This window comes from Setaria viridis, chromosome 1 (genome assembly GCF_005286985.2).
Source record: "Setaria viridis chromosome 1, Setaria_viridis_v4.0, whole genome shotgun sequence".
Classification (NCBI taxonomy): Eukaryota; Viridiplantae; Streptophyta; class Magnoliopsida; order Poales; family Poaceae; genus Setaria; species Setaria viridis.
In genome coordinates, this window is record NC_048263.2 from 10,769,923 (window position 1) to 10,781,852 (window position 11,930).

At 44.0% G+C, this 11,930-nt stretch overlaps 1 protein-coding gene and 1 non-coding gene across 2 annotated transcripts; both read right to left on the bottom strand.

Annotated features, from left to right (window-relative positions):
• LOC117862952 (uncharacterized) lies at positions 1-2,727 on the bottom strand. Its single transcript, XM_034746515.2, has 2 exons — positions 647-2,727; positions 1-550 (listed from the first exon to the last, which is right to left on the bottom strand). The coding sequence occupies exons 1-2, from the start codon at positions 2,667-2,669 to the stop codon at positions 174-176; spliced, it is 2,400 nt and encodes a 799-aa protein (XP_034602406.1). The 5' UTR covers positions 2,670-2,727; the 3' UTR covers positions 1-173.
• A 7,777-nt stretch (positions 2,728-10,504) lies between these two features.
• On the bottom strand, positions 10,505-10,586 carry TRNAS-CGA (transfer RNA serine (anticodon CGA)). The gene has a single exon. It is a non-coding gene; the product is annotated as a tRNA-Ser (tRNA).
• Between the last annotated feature and the right edge of the window lie 1,344 nt (positions 10,587-11,930).

The following is an 11,930-nucleotide window of genomic DNA, read 5'->3' on the forward strand; positions in this document are numbered from 1 at the left end:
TGCGAACGAAGGAAAAACAACACACCAGGTTCAAACTGTACAAAAAGATAAAAACCAAAGAAGGAGAAACAAAACAAACTACAGGGCTCAAATTCACCAAACAGTACGTTGTAGATAAGATACAAAAGCACAAGCCAAATTGTTCCTGACTCTTGAGACTATATATGGGGCCATCATATATTCTGTATGGTGCCGCAGAAGTCGTGCAAATCTTGTAAAGTAACTTCGTGAAGGGGCTTCAGGATTGCTGCTGGGCAACTTCTGTCTGTTAGTGCTTGACACACCTGCTGCATCGTTGGCCGAGCTTTAGGACAGATTTGCAAACACCCAAAGGCCACAAGCACGAGCAGAATGACATCCTTTTCTTCGTTGCTCGTTGGCTCTACAACGCGCTGGTCCAGGATATCCTTCAGCTTCGTATGCTGCTGTGTTTGGCAAAAGAATGGAAGCAGCAGATCTCCTGGGTGCTTTCCCATCACCACTTCCATGACAACCACACCAAAGCTATATACATCACACTTCTCTGTCAATACCATCGTAGATGATAATTCTGTGACAAGAAATAAAATTATCAAAACTATGAGTTTTCCTTTAAAACTTGTAAAATCATGTTGCGTTATAGCATTAAAGGATTAAAGCCATGTACCTGGTGCCATATAGCCGCATGTCCCTGCAAAGATAGTACTCGAACTTGAGTAAATATGCTTCAACTTCCTTGCCATGCCAAAATCTGAGACATAACCTCTAAAATCACGGTCTAATAAGATATTGTTACTTTTGATGTCACGGTGTATGATGGGTTCATCACAATCATGGTGCAAGTAAGAGAGAGCATGAGCTACATCCCTCACAATGGCAATTCTTTTGGGCCAGTCAAGCTCTCTTGCAAGTTGTTCCTCGTGAAGAATGGATGCTAAGCTTCCCCTTTCCATGAGATCGTACACAAGAAACCTGCACTGAGAGTGAGAACAATACCCATACAGCTTGACTATGCATCGATGCCTTATTTTTGTGAGCACATCGATCTCAGCATTAAACGTTCCTTCATCAGTGTAGTCTTCCATTGAGTGGAGCAGCTTGACTGCAAAGACACTTCCTCGAACCTCAGCTCTGAAGACAGACCCGTGTCCTCCAGAACCAATGCAATATTTTTCATCAAAATTTTCTGTTGCGTCGAGTATGTCTTGGAATGCAATCTTCCCGTTGAAATTCCATATGGAGAACATATCTCCAGGCTTGCTTTTGGTCCTGCATTTTGCAAGTTTTCTTCTCCAACAAAAAAGTACCAGGTTTCCTATTGCCAGGCAAATGAAACAAAAGAGACCGAAAGCAAGAAGTAGCGCCAAAATAAGACGCTTATTATGTCTTTTCCCCTCATTTTTGCCACCAAGCCCTGATGATTCACATGGTGTTAAACCATACCGTTGGTCGCCACAGATATCAATATTATGGTCAAGAGAAACTAAGGCTGAAGGTAGTGATGTGCCCCCAAATCTGCCACCCAAACTGTTGTATGACAAATTGAGGTTATGCAGTTGGTAAAGCTGTGCAAAAGTGATTGGGATGGTGCCACTTAGATTATTTCTGCTGAAATCCAGATCATATAGGCCAGTACATTCCCCAAGATCTTGTGGTATTGGTCCTGTTAATAAATTGTCTGATATGCGCAACTGCAACAAATGGCGGCACTGTCCTATTTGCGGTGGAATGCTTCCCGTGAATTGATTGGTGCTTAGATCTAGATGAGTGAGATTAACTAGAAATCCTATTTCTGATGGAAGCAGTCCATTAATCTGATTGGAAGCAAGTACAAGCTTTTTTAGAGATTTCAGATTCCAGAAGGTCGAAGGGATGGAGCCGCGTATTTGATTATCTGATAGGTCCAATAATTCTAGCCTTGTCAGATTCCCAAAGCTTCCAGGAATGGAGCCAATGATGCTATTTCCAAGAAGATGCAGGAACGACAACCTATGGAGCATTCCCAACTCATGTGGTATGTAACCAGACAAATTGTTGAAGCTAAGGCCAATGAAATCCAACAAGGTCAAATTTCCCAAACTAGGAGGTACTGGGCCAGTAAAGCTATTACGACACAGATCAAGCTTCCTTAAGTTGTGTAGCATGCCAAGTGTAGAGGGGAGATGTCCATTTAGGAACTGATAATTCTGTGAGAGATCGAGGTAAGTCAGGCGTGTAAGGTTACCTATGGAGGGTGGGATCGGCCCGGAGAGGGAATTGCTTGAGAGATCCAACAAAGTGAGCTCACCAAGTGTACCAATGCTCGGTGGGATTGGCCCTGAGAGGTTGTTATCGTTGAGGTCTAGATGGGCAAGACGAGGCAAAGCCACAAGGTCGAGCCCATCTAACCGGCCAGAGAGGTTACACATGGGAAGAGAGATGCTGGCCACGACTGGGACAGCGTCGCCGCCGTCACCCAAGCCACGGCCATGAGGCACCGTGGTGCCGCAGGCAACACCAGTCCAGTTGCACGGGCTGATGTGCTTGCTCCATGACTTGAGGCAGCTTGAAGGCCCGGAGTCATCGCCGAAGGTGGATTTCCATCGAAGAAGGGCTTCCGCTTCACTATCGAGCTTCGAATTTGCACAGGAGAAAAGGAGTGGCAAGGCAAGTAGCAGAAGCAGCGACATCTTGAAAGGGAGGAGAAGCATGGCTTGTGTGCGTGTGTTTAGGTGGTGAGGCTGTAAACGCACGTAAGAATGACGGCCTTACTAGCCCTGCTGGCCTTTAAATAAGAACACACTTAGGACGCGCCATTATTCACTGTAAAAATGTTTTGAGAACCAAATGTGTAACACGGTTATCTTGACTAGCTTCTTGACTCAGTAAAGCGTACTGCATGTGATAACACGCAGCGAGAGCGACAGGTACAGCAGTGAAAATTAAAAGTTGCCGAGACATGACCATGGGTGTGATCTTCTAAGTAGGTATGCTATTATTCGTTGATGATGAGGTTCCGCTTTGCTTTGGCCTTTTGACGAGAGTAGCTTCCTTCTCAGTAACGCAGGATCGGAGAGAATCATCAGGAAAGCAAACCGTGGAAGCTTTTCTTCTTTTCACCCGGACACGGAACAATTCTCCATCTGCTTTCCAAACAAGATGCTCCTGAGCGTTGCTTCTCTTCCCCACTCTGCTTTCCATGTGGAGCTTGCTGCGCTCGTCCTGCTGCATCGCTGGAGCCTGGAGGATGAGGATCGAGGACTATAAGTTTCAATGCCAGCTGGGCCACCGCGTAAACTGGATCTGGCAGCGAGTAGGGTAGAGCCGGGACATGGAAATAAAGAGGGAAGGACTAGAACTTTAAATCGGCGACTGGGCAGGCAACACCCCCAAGGAATCTAGTTAGTGCGGGTGCTCACTTTATCAGCTTGATTGCTAAGTTCACTGAGATTTCATTGTTAGCCGACTGATTAGATTGCTTTATTTGAGACAGTACGTCTATGGATGAAATTCTCGGAATCGAAAGAAAGTTAATTCTAGGAAACGCTTAAGGCTTACCTCTAATGCTTGTATCCACAGTGCATCATAAACCTAGGCTAATAAGCACTGTTGTAGTAATAATAGTACATGCCATCATCACTGCAGGTTGCCTTAGGATAACCCATCCCTGCTAGTTCATTCATAACATGAACCGGTAGTGACATCTAATAATGAATCAACGGTGATAGTGGGCTATACCTGACGTTTATCAATCTAATTGTATAGTCTCACGTTAATCATACACGATGAAAAATAATCTGACCGTATATTTGGTGGAACCAGGTTATATTATCTTTAGCTTTAATTTAATCTCCACTAGGACCGACCGAAAAATTTAGAAGCGACATCAACAAAGAAAGACCAGGAATCGATTCCCTCTCTGATATCTCTCAGTCTATATCTTATTTTATCCTTGCTTTGTTAGTAATTCATCCTTTTCCCTGTTGCTAGCAAAGAAAGATCTCACCATGTCTACATCTTCGCATCTCGGCACACGAAAAATATGCTCAAAACACTCCCATCATCGTCAAGCAAACAGTAAGGTGCTATCATGGTGATCACGCAACCACACTGAGGCGCTATGGGTGCAGGTAAAAAGCATATGCCCAAGAAGAGCGCGAAGTCATTTGCATGAACAGCGAATACCCATAGCGTTCATTTTCATGAACACCGAATACCCATAACGTCACAAATTCTGAAGCTGAAAGAAACCTTCAGAAGTAGCTCCGGCAAATGCTAAGTTAACCCAGCTAGCTACTTGTACATATATACTTCATTTATCATTTCTAGTTATAAATATTTTTTGAGTACCTTCTGCATTCACAAACGAGTTAATAATAACTATCTCTTAACGTATATCAAATGCTTGGATCAATAGCGCATCATAAGTGAAGGCTACACATCAATTTAATGTAATACTACATGCTATCATATACTAGATAAAACCCTATCGACTGGGTATTACTACCTATTGGTTTAGAAATGCTAGTGGTCACACAACACTGCACATTCACAACATGATGAATTGGCAGTGTTAGCACATTGAAATATGAACTAGCAGTTTAGAACATCCAAATACAAACCGTCACTGAAAATAGGTTCTATGTCACTGATGGTTCTTATCCATATCAATATATATGCATATATACATCTATTAATGGTAGACTAAAAATAACCAGACAAAAAGAAAAAACACAAACTGCTGGTATATTAGGAGGAACCAAGTTATAATACATCTGCTTTAATCTCCACCATGATTGATTGAAAATTAAAAGTGACGCATCAACAAGAAAAGACCATGCATGACTCGATTCCTTCTCCAAAATCTCTATATCTATATTATTTTTTCCTTCAATTCTTCTTTTTCCCTGTTGGCAAGAAATTAATGAAACATGCCACCTCTATGCATTCTTATCCCACTCATGCGGAAAGATGCACGATATCCCTGTGAAGAAGCCACCTCTACTCTCAGCCGATTCCTATTCTATTCAGATCCGTTCACGAGGGCTCCATATATATCCATGTGTTTGCTGCTATAAAATTATGCTTTTAAGAATACATGAATTTATTTTCTCCTAACCAGCTGGGAGCACCGGTGGACAGACAAAGCGTGAAATATTTGTGGTCTCCAGAGACTTGCCAAAGATTTTGAGTTGCCAATGAAATTTCCAGCATAGTTACGGGGCCTTGAAAAGGGGGTGAAGCTGGGTGTCGTCGTGTTGCTGAAGGCGACAAAATTTTTTAACGTAGCATCAAATGTGCAGCACAGAAATTACACAGCGGGAGGATTAGGACGAGCGGCCTGGTCCATCAAGCCCAACTTTACTAGCAGCGAAAAAAGATGGTATTATTCAAGCATGCAGCAAAGAAAGTATGAAATCGCTGACATCACGCACATGCATGTATTTTCGAAGCTAAAATGCTATAAATATCAAATCAAACATTCAAATGAAATTTTGATTGCACCATTATATTTATTAAAATAAGATCTAAAAAAAGGCCACTCTCGACTATATTTGGATGAAATTTCTTTAAGAACATTTGTTTTATCAAGTTAGAACATTTTGACTACTGTGAACAAATATATGTTAACAACAGAAACAAAGAATTACTGAACAAACGATTAAACATGATGTACAAATAATAGTTTACTGCGACCAAAAGATTTAAAGTTTTCGTGAGCATTTGATTACATAGGATAAAAATGAAACTGGACATCATGAACAAATGAGTTTACAAAATGAAAAAAAAATTAGCATTGCAAATAAATTAGTCTAAGAAGTGAACAAGGTAGCTCCATACGTGAACAAATTGTCATACACGGAGAAAAAACACATCCGCATCACGAACATCTTAATTATTCTAGAAAAAATGAGCAAAATGGTTCCACGTGCATATAATTCTATATGGATAACAAATAATCAAAAGTTCAAAACAAATCATTATTATTACTGAAATGAACCGGATTTTCATTTCCGAGAATCCGACTCCCTGTACCCTGTGATAGTCCCTGGATTAGTAGCCATCACGTATAGAACTTATTTCAGCATAATATCATTTCCATACAATGAAATCAGAGTACAATATTTGATATTTACATCCGATTCAACTCAGTATACGAATATTGTACATGCCCCTTGGGCTAAACGACAAATAAAACTCATACGCAGCGGTAGCTAGGGCTTTAAGTCTTCATCTCCGATCTTCACCACAGGCATCCTTGAGCGAAGCAATGTGACCACTTCCTTCATGAATTCTTCATGATTGGACTTTCACTCCAAGTCCAAACCTGCACACTCACAAATTGTCCATGATCGAGGACACATCTATACGTATAACTCTGCAAAGTATGTACACCTGTCGGGGATCAGCCGACTGAACATCACCCTACCAGGCGAAGAACATGGGAGCTACGATACCATCCTGCATCCGGGCTCGGATGCGATTCCCCACAGAGGACCACCCTGAAATTGTGAAGCACTCCCACCGGGGCCAATCGGGGGCAAAAGCAAATCAGGGGGCAAAAGGTTAGCACCACTCCCCCTACATTGATACTCTATCCTACAACAGGTATGGTATTGCACTTGCCAGTCTCGACCCGGGCCTAGACCCATTATTCGGCGAGTGGCGTGCACGTTTAACATATTCCCATGAAGCATGGCGACCCACTTGGTTTCAGACCAGAGCGAGCTCCTAACTCCCAAAAGCGTTTCCACAACGTGGTCCACAACTACACCCATAACAGGTATCACCACCAACTCCTACGCTCCTCAAATGTGTACCCGCAACAAGTACCATATAGGGAACGTCCAAGAATGGACCCCAAGCCCCCAATCTGAAGATTGGGTTGTGTAAAGCTTGACCCCATCAAGTATCGCCAAAACATCTTCTCCTGTCGATTTTAACCCCACACAAGCCAAGAATCCTAATCACAATATCCTATACACATGCAAGCATCGCACATAGCAAATATAAGTAATATGGTAGTAGGTCAAACAAGGATTCAAGGCATAAACTAGGCTATGCATGGTTCCTCATCATCATACGAAGAAATAAAGTGCTAGCATACTAGTTAGCAATGCCTAATGGGTATTCAAACCGAATGGGTGTGAACCTAAGTAGTCTTCCTCCTCGTATTAGTCCTCCAATGGCTCCGGCTTTGGGTTCAGCTCCGAGTCTCCGGCAGCTCCTAATTATGCAATTACCATAATTACCAAAAGTCTAGTTGCAAAGCAAATCAAAAAGACATCCAAAGAAGTACCAAACAAGAGTAAAGCCTAGTCTAACGCGTGCTGCATGTTTTTATGAATATTATGAAACCGGTTTCACAATTTTTGGAATTAGAATGAATTGGTTTTGAATTTTGAAGTTGAAAATATTTTTCGACATTTTGATTTGACAGGCAAAACCAAGAAACAAAGGAGTTAGCAGTTAACAGGCTGTAGGTCAGCTGCATTTGGATGCAAGCTGCCACAAAGGTTTACAGGTAGCTTAGGGGGTCTAAAAAGTTGGTAGCTAAGCTATTGTGGGGGTTTTCTAGTTTCTGGGGTAAAACTGGAAGCTCCGACTTTGGAACCGGAAGTTCCGGTTTGAAACCGGAAGTTCTGGTTTTGGAAAACTGGATGTTTCCATTTTGGAAAACTGGATGTTCCGATTTTGGAAAACTGGATGTCCATGGGGGAGATCTCTTGGGAAAGTGCTTTGGATGGTCTTGGGAAAGTAGGGTTCTCCACACAAGGATTTGGGGTTTGTTTGGCCGAGACTTCCTAAGGTTTCTGGACCTACTGCAGGCTGGGCTGCATAGAACCGGAAGTTCCGATTTGGAAACTGGAAGTTCTGATTTTGCCACAGGTTCGGCCGTGATGGGCTTTGCATGCGCGCGAACGCGCGATTCAGGCCTTAGCTGGGTCAGCGGTTCATCCAGGCGAGCAGGGCTTGCTAGCAAGAGAAGAAGCGGTGTGGTGACGAGGTGGAACGAACGGGCGCGGGCTTGGTGGTTCTCCGGCGGGACAACAACGGTCTTCTCCTCCTCCGACGTCTTCTCCCCGTCTCCTGTGCCCCCTCCTTCCTCCTTCTCTTCTCCAACCGGCGGCGGTGAAGAGGAGAAACCCCAATTGCAGATGTGGACTGGAAGGGGCTGGTTCGGGGCTCTAATAGGAGGTGGCTAGAGTTCTGGGTGGCTTGGACGGCTAGGGATTGCGGCTAGGCGGCGTGGCAGCCATCCACGGGCGCCAGCGCAAAAAGTGGCGCGGACAGGGCCGGCGTCGTGCGCGGCGCGCACGTCACTGTCGTACTCATGCTGGGCGCGTGAGCACCGTGGGAAAGAAAGAGGAATAGTGTCATGGGCGGCTGACGTGTGGGGCCGGGCGGTGGCTGCGGCGCGGAGGCGGTCTGGGCTGGAAACCGGAGGTTCGAGTTTTGGAAAACTGGAAATTAATGTTTTTGCTCTAGCCTTAGGTTGGATTGTTAGTTAGGTGGGCTGGTAGGGTTAGGTGAGCTTCTTTGGGCCTAGTTTAAGTTTAGTTAGCTTTTTCTAGTTTGATTTGTATTTGAATTCCAATTCAAATACAAATCCCACACAACAAATCCAAATAAAATTCCAAATGAACTCCAAATATATACACTAACACACATTTCACCTTAGCAATTCAATTTAGTTTATGAGTTAATTCTAAGAGGTTTGGGAGAGATTCACTGAAGACAATCTTATAGTTCGGAAAAATTCACACCACATCACAAATTTTTTTTTGAAATCCATATTTTTGCAAATTCAAACATCTCGTAAAAATACGAGATGTTACAATTACAACAAATAGAATATATACAGATGGTGAACTAATAATTATGTATACAAAATAAATGAAAAAGGAAGAAAAAGAAAAAAATAGAAAAGAAAAAGGAGAAAAAAAGAAGGCTGCATCACCTCCCACCTTCATCTTACAAGGAAAAAAAGGATGTGGGCCTCCGCAGCATGTTGGGTTCAAAAAAGGCCGAATTCCTTCGCTTTCCACTACTGGAGAACCGACCTTTAGTACTGGTCAACCCCATTATTACCAGACGCCTAACTGGTATTGCTTGTTTGGTACTAAATGCCATGCCATTTAGTACCGGCCAAAATGTCTGGTACTAAAGAGGGGTTTTAGTACCGGTCAGTAACACCGATCGGTACTAAATGTCTTTGCACCCAAAAAATAAAGAAAAAAAATTGACAAACAGCCGGGAGGCCCGCACACGTGCATTGTCGCAAGTCACAACTCACATAAATTTGACGCGTAATATGCGCGTGCGTGGTCCGTGGGATTCAAACCCATGACCTCAAGCCTCGCGTGAACCTTCCTTACCATCTCACTGACACAGCACATGTGATGGAGTTCAATATGCTTTCCTTTTAAAGTAATCCGTGGAGAGGCCTTAGTACCAAGCAATAACATCGTCCAGTACTAAATGTCACAACATTCACCATTTAGTACCAGTTGGTGTTATTGCCCGGTACTAAATGGTACTCCACGAGATATTGGTGTTATTACCCGGTACTAAATGCTCCATGCCTTTTAGTACCGGGTAATAACACCAACCGATACTAAATGTCAAGGCTCCGAGGATCAAAAATTTCTACCTGATACTAATTTTGCGCGTTAGTACCGGACAAAAAGTCGTCTGGTACTGACGTCTAAGGCTGTCGGTGGCAAAATGATATCATGCATTGTGAAGGTCAATCAGGTATGTCCAAATTTTTTTTTTCGAGTACGTGGAATGTAGCAAGCTTGTAGATTGTCCACTTGGGGATGACCGCACACAGAGTCCCTAAATGTTTGAGGCCCCTAAATTTGGCAATACCTCCCACTTCTTCTTACTAGTAAAAAAGGATATGGGCGGAGTCCCCAGCAGGTTGAAGTACAAAATGGACCGAATTCCTTTTCTTTCCCTGTTGGCGACAAAATGGTATCTACGGTATATGCGAAATATAATGGAGGTGAAGAAAAGCTATCATACAATTGGAATGTTGTGAGACGTCGATAATGTAGCAAGCCAGTAGGTTGCCCGCTGTGGGACGACCGTACAGAGAGCTCCGAAAAGTTTGAGGCCCCTTAATTTGGCTATACTTAGTCACTAAGCCTAGAAATTAAAAGCCCAACTGGTCCAATTTGCTGCCAGTTAATCTCCTACCTCCAGGACACAAGCTAGACTATGTGGATTGACGTTACAGAGATGATTGGCTGTGAATTAAAACTCAAGATTTCATTTCGAAAAATTTTAACTAATGACGCATTTTACTCGAAGTTAAGAATATATGCGAGATTTACTCGTTACACCCTTAGCATAAATACCTATTATAGTTCTTAGTATCGCAGATATTGTGCAGTTACGTAATGTAATACAAATATATTTTGATCATTTGCATTTTTCTAAAGTATGAGCCAGTTTTGTGCTTTGCCCTGGAATTTAGCTTGCACAATCGTTCACTGCGACCGAATTTTCTTGTACAGGAAAAAAGGAACAAAAAAAGCGTCGACAGCAGGATTCGAACCTGCGCGGGCAAAGCCCAGTAGATTTCGAGTCTACCTCCTTAACCACTCGGACATATCGACCACATCGCTAATATGTTAATTAAAAATATATTTAAATAAAACCTATGTTTTGGATCTCATGGGCCAGTCCGCCAGGCCAGATTAGTCCATGCAATGCTTTCATCAATCTGGCGGCGCTCCAAAGTCCATTGCGACGCCGTCTCGAGATCTCTCGCTCGGTGGGTTGCGTCGCAACGCACGGCATCCAAGCCTCGGGAAGTCGTTGCAGATCGAGCTGTCCCGGCCTGTCTGCGCCCGCCTGTTGAAATAATGCCAGGCACGTGATCAGTTGCCACGTTTATTTTACTTGGCTGTTCGGTTAATGAATCACGCTGCGCTGCTGCCCTCGTGTACGCGTGTGAAATACATCAACTATACATTGCATTATTTTTCGGTAAAATATATCTTAAATCGAGGGGGCTTTCGATTTAGCACTATCGCGAGAGCCCTCCCGATTTAGAAAACGAAACGCATATAGCCGTTTTTGCGGAAAACGGAAAGAATAAAGGTGGGACCAAGAAATTATAGAAAAACTGATAGAGCAAGTAGCAACGGGCGACAGCCTCTTTTTCTTATTTTCTTTTGATTCCAGTAGCACTATTAAGCTTTGGTTATTGTTTCGATTGCATGATCTCAGCATGTCGGTTGTATTCATGTACATTTAGCTCCATAAAGGAATATAGGATCGAGCTGCTAACACTTTGATTATTGATATTAACGAAAATTAATGCAACAAATTAAAACTTCACTACGAGCTTCGAAAGACATACACAGAAGGTTACACGCCAAAAACACTCGTCACCGTCGCCAACAGTTACAAAAACGAACACCAAGCAAGAATCTCTCTCTACCAGAAAACATGGACAGCCCGGGCTACCAGCACATGCAGGACGTAGGCAACGGACAAGGAATGGGACGGAAAACATGCATGCGTGTGCAGTGGTAGGTCACACTGATCGGTGTGTGCCTCAGTTTTTATCGGCGACGCGTTGGAAGGAGACCACCTTCCAGGTCCAGTCCCTGGACCCGGGCACGCCCCACACCACCGTCTGGTACCTGCCGACGGCCCCGTTCGTCCGGTCCGCCGCCCGCAGCAGGAGGCTGTAGTTGTTGCCGGCGCCGGCGGCCTGCACGCTCCCGGAGACCACATGCACGAGGTCGAGGTACTCCCTGAACACCAGCGCCCGTATCAGCAGCGAGAAGTTGGCAACCTGCCGGAAGAAGAAGTCCTCCGCGTTGGGGATGGGCACCCACGGCGCCGAGGCCGGGGGTACGCTGGCCACGGCTGCCGCGGAGGCTGTTACCGGCGCCGTGCTGACAATGGCCATTGAGAGCACGAGGAGGATGGGCACAAGCACTGCTTCG

Excerpts from the sequence above, each read along its gene's own strand:
- LOC117862952 (XM_034746515.2), bottom strand. The coding sequence starts at position 2,669 with ATGCTTCTCCTCCCTTTCAAGATGTCGCTGCTTCTGCTACTTGCCTTG. Across the intron at positions 551-646 it reads ATGCGGCTATATGGCACCAG|AATTATCATCTACGATGGTA; the intron begins GTACATGGCTTT and ends TTCTTGTCACAG.